General features: G+C 45.2%; 1 protein-coding gene across 2 annotated transcripts in view; it reads left to right on the forward strand.

The window, feature by feature from the left end:
* Window positions 1–17,460, forward strand: part of ryk (receptor like tyrosine kinase) — a 214,375-nt gene that overhangs the window by 118,682 nt on the left and 78,233 nt on the right. For both annotated transcript variants that reach the window (XM_039000713.1, XM_039000714.1), the window contains one exon: window positions 11,760–11,885. In XM_039000713.1, the coding sequence (XP_038856641.1) occupies window positions 11,760–11,885 (126 nt within the window). The remainder of the gene's footprint in view (window positions 1–11,759; window positions 11,886–17,460) is intronic.

The following is a 17,460-nucleotide window of genomic DNA, read 5'->3' on the forward strand; positions in this document are numbered from 1 at the left end:
AAACCCCAGGAAGAGTAGCTGCTGCCTTGGCAGGAACTAACGGGGATCCATAATAAACCCCAGGAAGAGTAGCTGCTGCCTTGGCAGGAACTAATGTGGATCCGTAAGAAACCCCAGGAAGAGTAGCTGCTGCCTTGACAGGAACTAATGGGGATCCGTAATAAACCCCAGGAAGAGTAGCTGCTGGCTTGGCAGGTACTAAGGGGGATCCATAATAAACCCCAGGAAGAGTAGCTGCTGCCTTGGCAGGAACTATTGGGGATCCATAATAAACCCCAGGAAGAGTAGCTGCTGCCTTGGCAGGAACTAATGGGGATCCATAATAAACCCCAGGAGGAGTAGCTGCTGCCTTGGCAGGAACTAATGGGGATCCATAATAAACCCCAGGAAGAGTAGCTGCTGCCTTGGCAGGAACTAATGGGGATCCATAATAAACCCCAGGAAGAGTATCTGCTGCCTTGGCAGGAACTAATGGGGATCCATAATAAACCCCAGGAAGAGTAGCTGCTGCCTTGGCAGGAACTAATAGGGATCCGTAATAAACCCCAGGAAGAGTAGCTGCTGCCTTGGCAGGAACTAATGGGGATCCATAATAAACCCCAGGAAGAGTAGCTGCTGCCTTGGCAGGAACTAATGGGGATCCATAATAAACCCCAGGAAGAGTAGCTGCTGACTTGGCAGGAACTAATGGGGATCCATAATAAACCCCGGGAAGAATAGCTGCTCTCTTGGCAGGAACTAACGGGGATCCATAATAAACCCCAGGAAGAGTAGCTGCTGCCTTGGCAGGAACTAGTGGGGATCCATAATAAATACAAATCCATTGAAGGCTTTAAATACAAGCATGAGGATTTTGAAGTCGATCCTGTAGTTGACCAGTAGCCAGTGGAGTTTGGCCAGGATCAGCTCGTAGTGGTCTGACTTCTTGGTCCTGGTCAGGACCCTGGCAGTACTCTTCTGGATTAGTTGAAGCCTCTGTATATAATTAAGGCACATACCAAGCCTGACCTCACAGTTCTCTGACATCATGTGATTAAGGTTCTTGAAGTTCATGAAGCATTTTTTCCTTTTTTATTTGGGCTCGTCCTATATCAGGGGTGTTCAAGTCTTATCCTGCGAGGTCTGGAGACTGCGGGTTTCCTGTTCTACCTGATCATTAATACACCCACCTGGTGTCCCAGATCTAAACCAGTAACTGATTAGAGGGGAGCAATGAAAAATACAGTGGAACTGGCTTCTAGGTCCAGAGTTGAGTTGGAACGTCCTATATAGAGCCTTGCCAACTTGTAGTCCTAAAACCAGGAAATGAGTTACCTCTGGTTCGTTCAGCCACCCCCCTGGGGGAAAAGGAATAGGGTTTTGTAATAACCTCAGATATTATTTTCATAATTTAACACAGACTAAGATCTTATATGTTTTGTTCTATGATAATATCAGTTAACATGACCTATATGAATTATCAAGCCTTTAAGTTTTGTTCTAAACTCGGCATAAAAAAGAAACGTCCCTTTTTCAGGACCCTGTCTTTCAAAGATAATTCGTAAAAATCCAAATAACTTCACAGATCTTCATTGTAAAGGGTTTAAACACTGTTTCCATGCTTGTTCAATGAACCATAAACAATTAATGAACATGCACCTGTGGAACGGTCATTAAGACACTAACAGCTTACAGACGGTAGGCAATTAAGGTCACAGTTATGAAAACTTAGGACACAGAGGAGGCCTTTCTACTCTGAAAAACACCAAAAGAAAGATTCCCAGGGTCCCTGCTCATCTGCGTGAACGTGCCTTAGGCATGCTGCAAGGAGGCATGAGGATTGCAGATGTGGCCAGGGCAATAAATTGCAATGTCCATACTGTGAGACGCCTAAGACAGCGCTACAGGGAGAAAGGACAACACCTGCACAGGATCGGTACATCCGAACATCACACCTGCAGGACAGGTACAGGATGGCAACAACAACTCCCCGAGTTACACCAGGAACGCACAATCCCTCCATCAGTGTTCAGACTGTCCGCAATCGGCTGAGAGAGGCTGGACTGAGGGCTTGTAGGCTTTTTGTAAGGCAGGTCCTCACCAGACATCACCGGCAACAACATCGCTTATGGGCACAAACCCACCGTCGCTGGACCAGACAGAACTGGCAAAAAGTGCTCTTCACTGACGAGTAACGGTTTTGTCTCAACAGGGGTGATGGTCGGATTCACGTTTATTGTCGAAGGAATGAGCGTTACACCGAGGCCTGTACTCTGGAGCGGGATCGATTTGGAGGTGGAGGGTCCGTCATGGTCTGGGGCGGTGTGTCACAGCATCATAGGACTGAGCTTGTTGTCATTACAGGCAATCTCAACGCTGTGCGTTACAGGGAAGACATCCTCCTCCCTCATGTGGTACCCTTCCTGCAGGCTCATCCTGACATGACCTCCAGCATGACAATGCCACCAGCCATACTGCTCGTTCTGTGTGTGATTTCCTGCAGGACAGGAATGTCAGTGTTCTGCCATGGCCAGCGAAGAGCCCGGATCACAATCCCATTGAGCACGTCTGGGACCTGTTGGATCGGAGGGTGAGGGCTAGGGCCATTCCCCCCCAGAAATGTCCGGGAGCTTGCAGGGGCCTTGGTGGAAGAGTGGGGTAACATCTCACAGCAAGAACGGGCAAATCTGGTGCAGTCCATGAGGAGGAGATGCACTGCAGTACTTAATACAGTTGGTGTCCAGACTAGATACTGACTGTTACTTTTGATTTTGACCCCCCCTTTGTTCAGGGACACATTATTCCATTTCTGTTAGTCATATGTCTGTGGAACTTGTTCAGTTTATGTCTCAGTTGTTGAATCTTGTAATGTTCATACAAATATTTACACATGTTAAGTTTGCTGAAAATAAACGCAGTTGACAGTGAGAGGACTTTTATTTTTTTTTGTTGAGTTTATGAGATTATATCAGTCCATTAACATGACCTTCATGAATAAACAAGCTTTTGTGTTTTTAAATTACATAAATGCTTCAAAATTCACAAAGAAAGTGACGTGAGCTCATGTTTTCATGTTCACATTTAAAAGTATGCATGAAGATGTCTAATAGAATACACATGGCTGTAGACATTAATAAATGCATTTCTAGAGCTTCCAAAATATGTTTTACAACGTTGGGGGAGTACCAAGATGGAGGCACGGGGACTTCAACACAGCGACCCCTTTCAGTCATCTAGTGTGTATATATATATATATATATAAACCATTGAATAGGATGGATGTTCTCTAGCATGCAGGACAATTTCATCCTCATGGATCCCTGGGGCTTAGCTTGTCCTGGACTGGTGTAATTAAATTCCAGCTGTCCCTGCTTAGAGTGAAGCTGGGGGTTTTGCTAGTGGTTCTGGGATATTTCCATGCATTTTTGGTCATTTAGATGAATGGTAGTCTGCGTTCCCATTTGTTTCTGCTGCTGTTCTCAAACACAAATTGATTGTAGCTTTAATACTTGGATGCCAGTCTGATTGCTCAACTCACCTTCTGTTTACTCGTGATATCCAATTGGTTGTTACAGTCTTGTCCCATCGCTGCGACTCCCGTACGAACTCGGGAGAGGCGAAGGTCGAGAGCCATGCGTCCTCCTTAACACGACCTTGCAAAGCCGCGCTGCTTCTTGACACACTGCACGCTTAACCTGGAAGCCAGCCGCATCAATGTGTCGTAGGAAACACCGTACAGTTGGCGACTGAAGTCAGCGTGCATGCGCCCAGCCTGCCACAAGGAGTCGCTAGAGCGCAACGGAACAAGGACACCCCAGCCGGCCGAAACCCTCCTGTAACCCGGACGACGCTGGTCCAATTGTGCGCCGCCTCATGGGTCTCCCGGTCACGGCCGGCTGCAGCACAGCCTGGAATCGAACCCGGGTCTGTAGTAACGTCTTGAGCACTGTGATGCAGTGCCTTAGACCGCTGCGCCACTCGAGAGGCCCCCACGCCCCTTCTGTTTTCATATCGGTCTTTGGTTTGAGTCTCGCTTAGCCTCTAATTTGTTCCAGTCTTTATCCGTGGTTAATCAGTCTGTCTGTCACTGTTCCAGTCTTTATCCGTGGTTAATCAGTCTGTCTTCACTGTTCCAGTCTTTATCCGTGGTTAACCAGTCTGTCTTCACTGTTCCAGTCTTTATCCGTGGTTAACCAGTCTGTCTTCACTGTTTCAGTATTTATCCGTGGTTAACCAGTCGGTCTTCACTGTTCCAGTCTTTATCCGTGGTTAACCAGTCTGTCTTCACTGTTTCAGTCTTTATCCGTGGTTAACCAGTCTGTCTGTCACTGTTCCAGTCTTTATCCGTGGTTAACCAGTCTGTCTTCACTGTTCCAGTCTTTATCCGTGGTTAACCAGTCAGTCTTCACTGTTCCAGTCTTTATCCGTGGTTAACCAGTCTATCTGTCACTGTTCCAGTCTTTATCCGTGGTTAACCAGTCTGTCTGTCACTGTTCCAGTCTTTATCCATGGTTAACCAGTCTGTCTTCACTGTTCCAGTCTTTATCCGTGGTTAACCAGTCTGTCTTCACTGTTCCAGTCTTTATCCGTGGTTAACCAGTCTGTCTTCACTGTTCCAGTCTTTATCCGTGGTTAACCAGTCTGTCTTAACTGTTCCAGTCTTTATCCGTGGTTAACCAGTCAGTCTTCACTGTTCCAGTCTTTATCCGTGGTTAACCAGTCAGTTTTCACTGTTCCAGTCTTTATCCGTGGTTAACCAGTCTGTCTGTCACTGTTCCAGTCTTTATCCATGGTTAACCAGTCTGTCTTCACTGTTCCAGTCTTTATCCGTGGTTAACCAGTCTGTCTTCACTGTTCCAGTCTTTATCCGTGGTTAACCAGTCTGTCTTCACTGTTCCAGTCTTTATCCGTGGTTAACCAGTCTGTCTTCACTGTTCCAGTCTTTATCCGTGGTTAACCAGTCAGTCTTCACTGTTCCAGTCTTTATCCGTGGTTAACCAGTCTGTCTTCACTGTTCCAGTCTTTATCCGTGGTTAACCAGTCTGTCTTCACTGTTCCAGTCTTTATCCGTGGTTAACCAGTCTGTCTTCACTGTTCCAGTCTTTATCCGTGGTTAACCAGTCAGTCTTCACTGTTCCAGTCTTTATCCGTGGTTAACCAGTCAGTCTTCACTGTTCCAGTCTTTATCCGTGGTTAACCAGTCTGTCTTCACTGTTCCAGTCTTTATCCGTGGTTAACCAGTCTGTCTGTCTGAGGTTCTGCAACGTGTTATCTGTCTCCACTGACATGTTCCCAGGAAGTGGTAATATCCTCGAAGCCGGTGTTTGGAGGATATATTGGCACGGGTGTTGTTCGTCTTCGGCCGGCAAACCGTGACAATATATCCTCTAAACACCGGCTTCGAGGGCATTGTCTCTTTTATACAACGGGTTACCGACATATTAAAATGATTGACATATTTTCACTAAAAACGTTATTTTGATGAATTTATTCATACTGTTTCATCCTTCCACGAGATAGTCCAGACACATTTAAGGTTGCTACCCAAGCCGGTTGATCGTTCGTTCTAGCGGTTCTGTTGCCAGAGACACGACCCAGTCGTTAAGTCTTTTTGTTCTGTATCTTGCGACGTGACCCAGTCGTTCGTTCTAAATGTTCTGTTGCCATGCTTCAATATTAAAACTACATTGCAAATGTCAGAGAGACAGACAAGGTTTATACTAATCTCCTCTATTGAAAACCAATTGCTAGTCTAAAAGAAATGGGAGATGATGTCTCGATGCATTTATCAGTGGAGATAAAGTTTATAAATTGCCTGGCTGGGCTGATGAGACAGTGGACTACGCAGTCAGATGGAACAGAGTCTATATTGCCTGGCTGGGCTGATGAGACAGTGGACTACGCAGTCAGATGGAACAGAGTCTACATTGCCTGGCTGGGCTGATGAGACAGTGGACTACGCAGTCAGATGGAACAGAGTCTACATTGCGTGGCTGGGCTGATGAGACAGTGGACTACGCAGTCAGATGGAACAGAGTCTACATTGCCTGGCTGGGCTGATGAGACAGTGGACTACGCAGTCAGATGGAACAGAGTCTACATTGCGTGGCTGGGCTGATGAGACAGTGGACTACGCAGTCAGATGGAACAGAGTCTACATTGCGTGGCTGGGCTGATGAGACAGTGGACTACGCAGTCAGATGGAACAGAGTCTACATTGCGTGGCTGGGCTGATGAGACAGTGGACTACGCAGTCAGATGGAACAGAGTCTACATTGCGTGGCTGGGCTGATGAGACAGTGGACTACGCAGTCAGATGGAGCAGAGTAAATAGGCATTTCAGCATCTTAGCTTTAGCCGGTGTTAACTGTTGGAATAGACACCGTCTGGAATGCGGTTTTAACCAATCAGCATCCGGGATTAGACCCACCCGTTGTATAACATTGATGTCAACTGTCATCGTTGACATGTTGTGTACACAGGGGATACGGTGTTATAGAAAGGGTTATGTTGACGTTGTATAGTTATAACCCTGCGGTGGGGAGCTGATGTCATTGTTATGATGTCATTGTTAATCTCCACCCGGCACAGCCAGAAGAGGACTGGCCACCCCTCATAGCCTGGTTCCTCTCTAGGTTTCTTCCTAGGTTTTGGCCTCTCTAGGGAGTTTTTCCTAGCCCCCGTGCTTCTACACCTGCATTGCTTGCTGTTTGGGGTTTTAGGCTGGGTTTCTGTACAGCACTTTGAGATATTAGCTGATGTACGAAGGGCTATATAAAATAAACTTGATTTGATATGGTATGTGAATGTTCTTAATGACCTGTGTTACTTCACTGATAGCTCTCAAACGTGAACGTACTGTAATGTCTGTGTGCTGAGAAGAGCTGTTATGTTATGAAACAGGGTGTTGTAATACTGCTGGACGAAAGATGAACCGTATGAGATGAGATGCTGCCAATCAGCCTTTTGTCTTTCTCTTCTTTTGATTGGCTGATTTCTGTTGCAGTCGGTTTATGGGCTGATTTCTGTTGCAGTCGGTTTATGGGCTGATTTCTGTTGCAGTCGGTTTACGGGCTGATTTCTGTTGCAGTCGGTTTACGGGCTGATTTCTGTTGCAGTCGGTTTACGGGCTGATTTCTGTTGCAGTCGGTTTACGGGCTGATTTCTGTTGCAGTCGGTTTACGGGCTGATTTCTATTGCAGTTGGTTTACGGGCTGATTTCTGTTGCAGTCGGTTTACGGGCTGATTTCTGTTGCAGTCGGTTTATGGGCTGATTTCTGTTGCAGTCGGGTTTACGGGCTGATTTCTGTTGCAGTCGGTTTACGGGCTGATTTCTGTTGCAGTCGGTTTACGGGCTGATTTCTGTTGCAGTCGGTTTACAGGCTGATTTCTGTTGCAGTCGGGTTTACGGGCTGATTTCTGTTGCAGTCGGTTTACGGGCTGATTTCTGTTGCAGTCGGTTTACGGGCTGATTTCTGTTGCAGTCGGTTTACGGGCTGATTTCTGTTGCCGTCGGTTTACGGGCTGATTTCTGTTGCAGTCGGTTTACGGGCTGATTTCTGTTGCAGTCGGTTTACGGGCTGATTTCTGTTGCAGTCGGTTTACGGGCTGATTTCTGTTGCAGTCGGTTTACGGGTTGATTTCTGTTGCAGTCGGTTTACGGGCTGATTTCTGTTGCAGTCGGTTTACGGGCTGATTTCTGTTGCAGTCGGTTTACGGGCTGATTTCTAATGCAGTCGGTTTATGGGCTGATTTCTGTTGCAGTCGGTTTACGGGCTGATTTCTGTTGCAGTCGGTTTACAGGCTGATTTCTAATGCAGTCGGTTATGGGCTGATTTCTGTTGCAGTCGGTTTACGGGCTGATTTCTGTTGCAGTCGGTTTACGGGCTGATTTCTGTTGCAGTCGGTTTACGGGCTGATTTCTAATGCAGTCGGTTTACGGGCTGATTTCTAATGCAGTCGGTTTACGGGCTGATTTCTGTTGCAGTCGGTTTACGGGCTGATTTCTGTTGCAGTCGGTTTACAGGCTGATTTCTGTTGCAGTCGGTTTACAGGCTGATTTCTGTTGCAGTCGGTTTACAGGCTGATTTCTAATGCAGTCGGTTTACAGGCTGATTTCTAATGCAGTCGGGTTTACGGGCTGATTTCTGTTGCAGTCGGTTTACGGGCTGATTTCTGTTGCAGTCGGTTTACGGGCTGATTTCTAATGCAGTCGGTTTATGGGCTGATTTCTGTTGCAGTCGGTTTACAGGCTGATTTCTGTTGCAGTCGGTTTACGGGCTGATTTCTGTTGCAGTCGGTTTATGGGCTGATTTCTGTTGCAGTCGGTTTACAGGCTGATTTCTGTTGCAGTCGGTTTACAGGCTGATTTCTGTTGCAGTCGGTTTACGGGCTGATTTCTGTTGCAGTCGGTTTACGGGCTGATTTCTGTTGCAGTCGGTTTACGGGCTGATTTCTGTTGCAGTCGGTTTACGGGCTGATTTCTGTTGCAGTCGGTTTACGGGCTGATTTCTGTTGCAGTCGGTTTACGGGCTGATTTCTGTTGCAGTCGGTTTACAGGCTGATTTCTGTTGCAGTCGGTTTACAGGCTGATTTCTAATGCAGTCGGTTATGGGCTGATTTCTGTTGCAGTCGGTTTACGGGCTGATTTCTGTTGCAGTCGGTTTACGGGCTGATTTCTGTTGCAGTCGGTTTACGGGCTGATTTCTAATGCAGTCGGTTTACGGGCTGATTTCTAATGCAGTCGGTTTACGGGCTGATTTCTGTTGCAGTCGGTTTACGGGCTGATTTCTGTTGCAGTCGGTTTACAGGCTGATTTCTGTTGCAGTCGGTTTACAGGCTGATTTCTGTTGCAGTCGGTTTACAGGCTGATTTCTAATGCAGTCGGTTTACAGGCTGATTTCTAATGCAGTCGGGTTTACGGGCTGATTTCTGTTGCAGTCGGTTTACGGGCTGATTTCTGTTGCAGTCGGTTTACGGGCTGATTTCTAATGCAGTCGGTTTATGGGCTGATTTCTGTTGCAGTCGGTTTACAGGCTGATTTCTGTTGCAGTCGGTTTACGGGCTGATTTCTGTTGCAGTCGGTTTACGGGCTGATTTCTGTTGCAGTCGGTTTATGGGCTGATTTCTGTTGCAGTCGGTTTACAGGCTGATTTCTGTTGCAGTCGGTTTACAGGCTGATTTCTGTTGCAGTCGGTTTACGGGCTGATTTCTGTTGCAGTCGGTTTACGGGCTGATTTCTGTTGCAGTCGGTTTACGGGCTGATTTCTGTTGCAGTCGGTTTACGGGCTGATTTCTGTTGCAGTCGGTTTACGGGCTGATTTCTGTTGCAGTCGGTTTACGGGCTGATTTCTGTTGCAGTCGGTTTACGGGCTGATTTCTGTTGCAGTCGGTTTACGGGCTGATTTCTATTGCAGTCGGTTTACGGGCTGATTTCTGTTGCAGTCGGTTTACGGGCTGATTTCTGTTGCAGTCGGTTTACGGGCTGATTTCTGTTGCAGTCGGTTTACGGGCTGATTTCTATTGCAGTCGGTTTACGGGCTGATTTCTGTTGCAGTCGGTTTACGGGCTGATTTCTGTTGCAGTCGGTTTACGGGCTGATTTCTGTTGCAGTCGGTTTACGGGCTGATTTCTGTTGCAGTCGGTTTACGGGCTGATTTCTGTTGCAGTCGGTTTACGGGCTGATTTCTGTTGCAGTCGGTTTACGGGCTGATTTCTGTTGCAGTCGGTTTACGGGCTGATTTCTATTGCAGTCGGTTTACGGGCTGATTTCTGTTGCAGTCGGTTTACGGGCTGATTTCTGTTGCAGTCGGTTTACGGGCTGATTTCTGTTGCAGTCGGTTCACGGGCTGATTTCTATTGCAGTCGGTTTACGGGCTGATTTCTGTTGCAGTCGGTTTACGGGCTGATTTCTGTTGCAGTCGGTTTACAGGCTGATTTCTGTTGCAGTCGGTTTACGGGCTGATTTCTGTTGCAGTCGGTTTACAGGCTGATTTCTAATGCAGTCGGTTTACAGGCTGATTTCTGTTGCAGTCGGTTTACGGGCTGATTTCTATTGCAGTCGGTTTACGGGCTGATTCAGTCTTAGACATTAACTCGTTTTTTTAACCACTCCACAAATTTCTTGTTAACAAACTAACGTTTTGGCAAGTCAGTTAGGACATCTACTTTGTGCATGACACACATTCTTCCAACAATTGTTTACAGACAGATTATTTCACTTATAATTCACTGTATCACAATTCCACTGGGTCAGAAGTTTACATACACTAAGTTGACTGTGCCTTTAAACAGTTTGGAAAATTCCAGAAAATGATGTCATGGCTTTAGAAGCTTCTGATAGGCTAATTGACATAATTTGAGTCAATTGGAGGTGTACCTGTGGATGTATTTCAAGGCCTACCTTCAAACTCAGTGCCTCTTTGCTTGACATCATGGGGAAATCAAAAGAAATCAGCCAAGACCTCAGAAAAAAAAATTAGACCTCCACAAGTCCCTGTATCTATATATATGTATTTATCTCTCCCAGGCTACCCGTCCCTGTATCTATATATATGTATTTATCTCTCCCAGGCTACCCGTCCCTGTATCTATATATATGTATTTATCTCTCCTAGGCTACCCGTCCCTGTATCTATATATATGTATTCATCTCTCCTAAGCTACCCGTCCCTGTATCTATATATATGTATTTATCTCTCCCAGGCTACCCGTCCCTGTATCTATATATATGTATTTATCTCTCCCAGGCTACCCGTCCCTGTATCTATATATATGTATTTATCTCTCCCTGGCTACCCGTCCCTGTATCTATATATATGTATTCATCTCTCCTAAGCTACCCGTCCCTGTATCTATATATATATGTATTTATCTCTCCCAGGCTACCCGTCCCTGTATCTATATATATGTATTTATCTCTCCTAGGCTACCCGTCCCTGTATCTATATATATGTATTTATCTCTCCCAGGCTACCCGTCCCTGTATCTATATATATGTATTTATCTCTCCTAGGCTACCCGTCCCTGTATCTATATATATGTATTTATCTCTCCCAGGCTACCCGTCCCTGTATCTATATATATGTATTTATCTCTCCCAGGCTACCTGTCCCTGTATCTATATATATGTATTTATCTCTCCCAGGCTACCTGTCCCTGTATCTATATATATGTATTTATCTCTCCCAGGCTACCCGTCCCTGTATCTATATATATGTATTTATCTCTCCCAGGCTACCTGTCCCTGTATCTATATATATGTATTTATCTCTCCCAGGCTACCTGTCCCTGTATCTATATATATGTATTTATCTCTCCCAGGCTACCCGTCCCTGTATCTATATATATGTATTTATCTCTCCCAGGCTACCTGTCCCTGTATCTATATATATGTATTTATCTCTCCCAGGCTACCCGTCCCTGTATCTATATATATGTATTTATCTCTCCCAGGCTACCTGTCCCTGTATCTATATATATGTATTTATCTCTCCCAGGCTACCTGTCCCTGTATCTATATATATGTATTTATCTCTCCCAGGCTACCCGTCCCTGTATCTATATATATGTATTTATCTCTCCCAGGCTACCTGTCCCTGTATCTATATATATGTATTTATCTCTCCCAGGCTACCTGTCCCTGTATATATATATATGTATTTATCTCTCCTAGGCTACCTGTCCCTGTATCTATATATATATATATATATATATATGTATTTATCTCTCCTAGGCTACCCGTCCCTGTATCTATATATATATGTATTTATCTCTCCTAGGCTACCCGTCCCTGCGTATTGAGAAGAACGACCTGAGAAGTGTTAGTCTGCTGGAAGCCAAAGCCAAGGTCAAAGACATCTCCATCTCCAGACTGAGAGTCACTCTACGGGACGTCCTGCACGAAGGTAACGCTATACACACACCACACACACACACGTCCTGCACGAAGGTAACGCTATACACACACACACACACACACACACACACACACACACACACACACACACACACACACACACACACACACACACACACACACACACATACACATGTCCTGCACGAAGGTAACGCTATACATACACCACACACACACACACACACAAGACCTCCCGGGTGGCGCAGTGGTCTAGGGCACTGCATCGCAGTGCTAGCTGCGCCACCAGAGTCTCTGGGTTCGCGCCCAGGCTCTGTCGCAGCCGGCCGCAACCGGGAGGTCCGTGGGGCGACGCACAATTGGCATAGCGTCGTCCGGGTTAGGGAGGGTTTGGCCGGTAGGGATATCCTTGTCTCAGTATGTAATATGTAAAAATGTAAAAAAAATGTAAGAAAATGTATGCACTCTACTGTAAGTCGCTCTGGATAAGAGCGTCTGCTAAATGACTAAAATGTAAAATGTAAATGTAAGGTAACGCTATGCACACACCACACACACACACACACACACACTCGTCCTGCACGAAGGTAATGCTATACACACACATGGTCTGCATGAAGGTAACGCTATACACATGCCACACACACACATGAAGGTAACGCTATGCACACACCACACACACACACACACGAAGGTAACGCTATGCACACACCACACACACACAAACACACACACACGAAGGTAACGCTATGCACACACCACACACACACGAAGGTAACGCTATGCACACACCACACACACACACACACACGAAGGTAACGCTATGCACACACACACTGGAGAATTTCAACTGCAACAGTTCCTAACCCCTAGAATCACAGAGCAGCCTTGGTTTCAGGTCTGAATATAACCAGACTCCTGGTGATTAAACTGCATTAGATGTTGTAATATAAATATTATGACTGTATCTGTACAGCATTAATGAGACATCTTTAGTTGCCAGACAGTCACAGTACACACAGATGTGTACACATATAGTACTCGAGGAAGTATTCACACCCCAGTCATAGTACACACAGGCGTGTACACATACAGTACTTCAGGAAGTATTCATACCCTTTGACTTATTACAGATTTTGTTGTGTTAGAGCCTGAATTAAACATTTAAAAAAAAAAAAATATTAAATTGATATGTTTTGTCACACAATACCCTAAAATGTCAGAGGGAATTATGTTCTTCAAAATGTTTACAATTTTAATTAAAAATGAAATCTCTTGAGGCAGTAATTATTTAACCCTTTTGATATGGCAAGCCAGGAGGAAAAAAACAAGTTCAGGAGTAAAAATGTGCTTTTAACAAGTCACATAATATGTTGCATGGACTCACTATGATTATTTATTTTGAATGACTACCTCTGTACCCCACACATACAATTAGCTGTAAGGTCCATTAGTCGAGCAGTGAATTTCAACCACAAAGACCAGGGATGTTTTCCAATGGCTCGCAAACATTTTACTTTTTAGTCATTTAGCAGATGCTCTTATCCAGAGATACTTACAGTTGGAAGTGCATACATTTTGTACTTTTTCGTACTGGTCCCCCGTAGGAATCTAACTCACAAACCTTGCCAAGCTCCAAGCTCTACCAACTCAGTTGCCGAAGAGGAAGGAAACCGCTCAGGGATTTCACTGTGAAGCCAATGGTGACTTTAAAACAGTTACAGAGTTTAATGGCTGTGATAGGAGAAAACTGAGGATAGATCAACAACATTGTAGTTACTCCACAATACTAACCTAAATTACAGAGTGAAAAGAAGGAAGCCTCTACAGAATACAAATATTACAAAACATGCATCCTGTTTGCAATAAGGCACTAAAGTAATACTGCAAAAAATGTTGCAAAGCAATTCACTTTTTGTCCTGAATACAAAGTATTAAGTTTGGGGCAAATCCAATACAACACATCACTGAGTCCCACTCTCCATATTTTCAAGCATAGTGATGGCTGCATCATGTTATATGGGTATGCTTGTAATCGTTAAGGACTAGGGAGTTTTTCAGTTGAGCACAGGCATCATCCTAGAGTAGAACCTGGTTGTCTGCTTTGAATTCACCTTTCAGCAGGACAATAACCCAAAACACAAGGCCAAATATACACTGGAGTTGTTTACCAAAGTCAGTGAATGTTCCTGAGAGGCCAAGTTACTGTTCAGCTATGGCAAGACCAGAAAACGTTTGTCTAGCAATGATCAACAGCCAATTTGGCAGAGCTTGAAGAATAATGGGCAAATGTTATACAATACAGGTGTGGAAAGCTCTTAAGAGATTTACCCAGAAAGACTCACAGCTGTAATCGCTGCCAAAGGTGTTTTCTACAAAGTATTGACTCAGGTGTGAATACTTATGTAAATGAGATATTTCTGTATTTCATTTTCAATACATTTACTGAAATGTCTAAAATAATGTTATCACTTTGTCGTTATGGGGTATTGTGTGTAGATGGGTGAGGAAAAAAATATATTTTGAATTTCTGCTGTAACATGTAGAAAAGGCAATACTTTATGAACTGTGTACACACACACACACACACACACACACACACACACACACACACACACACACACACACACACACACACACACACACACACACACACACACACACACACACACGCGTGGAACAACTTGTTCATTAGATCTGTTGTTCTCTACAGGGGAATAAATGCTCTGACACAAACCATTATTTCTGGTGTAATGGGCTGAACATGTTGTGAAACTAGAGACGGCAGAACACACTGTCCAACCACCAGCTCCCATTTCCTACTAACACGCCAAGGTGTGTGTTTACGTCCCAACTGGTACCCTATACCCTGTATAGTGCACTACTTTAGACCAGAGCCCTATTCCCTGTATAGTGCACTACTTTAGACCAGAGCCCTATTCCCTATGTGGTGCACTACTTTAGACCAGAGCCCTATGCCCTGTATAGTGCACTACTTTAGACCAGAGCCCTATGCCCTGTATAGTGCACTACTTTAGACCAGAGCCCTATTCCCTATATAGTGCACTACTTTAGACCAGAGCCCTATTCCCTATATAGTGCACTACTTTAGACCAGAGCCCTATTCCCTATATAGTTTAGACCAGAGCCCTATTCCCTGTATAGTGCACTACTTTAGACCAGAGCCCTATTCCCTATATAGTTTAGACCAGAGCCCTATTCCCTGTATAGTGCACTACTTTAGACCAGAGCCCTATTCCCTGTATAGTGCACTACTTTAGACCAGAGCCCTATTCCCTGTATAGTGCACTACTTTAGACCAGAGCCCTATTCCCTGTATAGTGCACTACTTTAGACCAGAGCCCTATTCCCTGTATAGTTTAGACCAGAGCCCTATTCCCTGTATAGTGCACTACTTTAGACCAGAGCCCTATTCCCTGTATAGTGCACTACTTTAGACCAGAGCCCTATTCCCTGTATAGTGCACTACTTTAGACCAGAGCCCTATTCCCTGTATAGTGCACTACTTTAGACCAGAGCCCTATTCCCTATATAGTTTAGACCAGAGCCCTATTCCCTATGTGGTGCACTACTTTAGACCAGAGCCCTATTCCCTATATAGTGCACTACTTTAGACCAGAGCCCTATTCCCTATATAGTTTAGACCAGAGCCCATATTCCGTGTATAGTGCACTACTTTAGACCAGAGCCCTATTCCCTGTATAGTGCACTACTTTAGACCAGAGCCCTATTCCCTATATAGTTTAGACCAGAGCCCTATTCCCTATGTGGTGCACTACTTTAGACCAGAGCCCTATTCCCTATATAGTGCACTACTTTAGACCAGAGCCCTATTCCCTATATAGTTTAGACCAGAGCCCCTATTCCGTGTATAGTGCACTACTTTAGACCAGAGCCCTATTCCCTGTATAGTGCACTACTTTAGACCAGAGCCCTATTCCCTATATAGTTTAGACCAGAGCCCCTATTCCCTATATACTTTAGACCAGAGCCCTATTCCCTGTATAGTGCACTACTTTAGACCAGAGCCCTACTCCCTATATAGTTTAGACCAGAGCCCTATTCCCTATATAGTTTAGACCAGAGCCCTATTCCCTATATAGTGCACTACTTTAGACCAGGGCCCTATTCCCTATATAGTGCACTACTTTAGAGCAGAGCCCCTATTCCCTGTATAGTGCACTACTTTAGACCAGAGCCCTATTCCCTATATAGTGCACTACTTTAGACCAGAGCCCTATTCCCTATATAGTTTAGACCAGAGCCCTATTCCCTGTATAGTGCACTACTTTAGACCAGAGCCCTATTCCCTATATAGTGCACTACTTTAGACCAGAGCCCTATTCCCTATATAGTTTAGACCAGAGCCCTATTCCCTATGTGGTGCACTACTTTAGACCAGAGCCCTATTCCATATATAGTGCACTCCTTTAGACCAGAGCCCTATTCCCTATATAGTGCACTGCTTTAGACCAGAGCCCTATTCCCTATATAGTGCACTACTTTAGACCAGAGCCCTAGGTTACTGCACTTTGTAGGGTGCCAGTTAGGAAGCATATACAGGGGGTTACGGTACAGAGTCAATGTGGAGGCTATATACAGGGTGTTACGGTACAGAGTCAATGTGGAGGTTATATACAGGGGGTACCGGTACAGAGTCAATGTGGAGGCTATATACAGGGGGTACCGGTACAGAGTCAATGTGGAGGCTATATACAGGGTGTTACGGTACAGAGTCAATGTGGAGGCTATATACAGGGTGTTACGGTACAGAGTCAATGTGGAGTCTATATACAGGGTGTTAGGTAAAGAGTCAATGTGGAGGCTATATACAGGGGGTACCGGTACAGAGTCAATGTGGAGGCTATATACAGGGTGTTACGGTACAGAGTCAATGTGGAGGCTGTATACAGGGGGTTACGGTACAGAGTCAATGTGGAGGCTGTATACAGGGGGTACTGGTACAGAGTCAATGTGGAGGCTATATGCAGGGGGTACTGGTACAGAGTCAATGTGGAGGCTATATACAGGGTGTTACGGTACAGAGTCAATGTGGAGGCTATATACAGGGGGTTACGGTACAGAGTCAATGTGGAGGCTATATACAGGGGGTTACGGTACAGAGTCAATGTGGAGGCTATATACAGGGGGTACAGAGTCAATGTGGAGGCTATATACAGGGGGTACTGGTACAGAGTCAATGTGGAAGCTATATACAGGGTGTTACGGTACAGGGTCAATGTGGAGGCTGTATACAGGGTATTACGGTACAGAGTCAATGTGGAGGCTATATACAGGGGGTTACGGTACAGAGTCAATGTGGAGGCTATATACAGGGGGTACCGGTACAGAGTCAATGTGGAGGCTATATACAGGGGGTTTGGTACAGAGTCAATGTGGAGGCTATATACAGGGTGTTACGGTACAGAGTCAATGTGGAGGCTATATACAGGGTGTTACGGTACAGAGTCAATGTGGAGGCTATATACAGGGGGGTTACGGTACAGAGTCAATGTGGAGGCTACATACAGGGGGTACTGGTACAGAGTCAATGTGGAGGCCATATGCAGGGGGTTACGGTACAG

Source organism: Salvelinus namaycush, chromosome 9, assembly GCF_016432855.1.
Source record: "Salvelinus namaycush isolate Seneca chromosome 9, SaNama_1.0, whole genome shotgun sequence".
Taxonomy (NCBI): domain Eukaryota; kingdom Metazoa; phylum Chordata; class Actinopteri; order Salmoniformes; family Salmonidae; genus Salvelinus; species Salvelinus namaycush.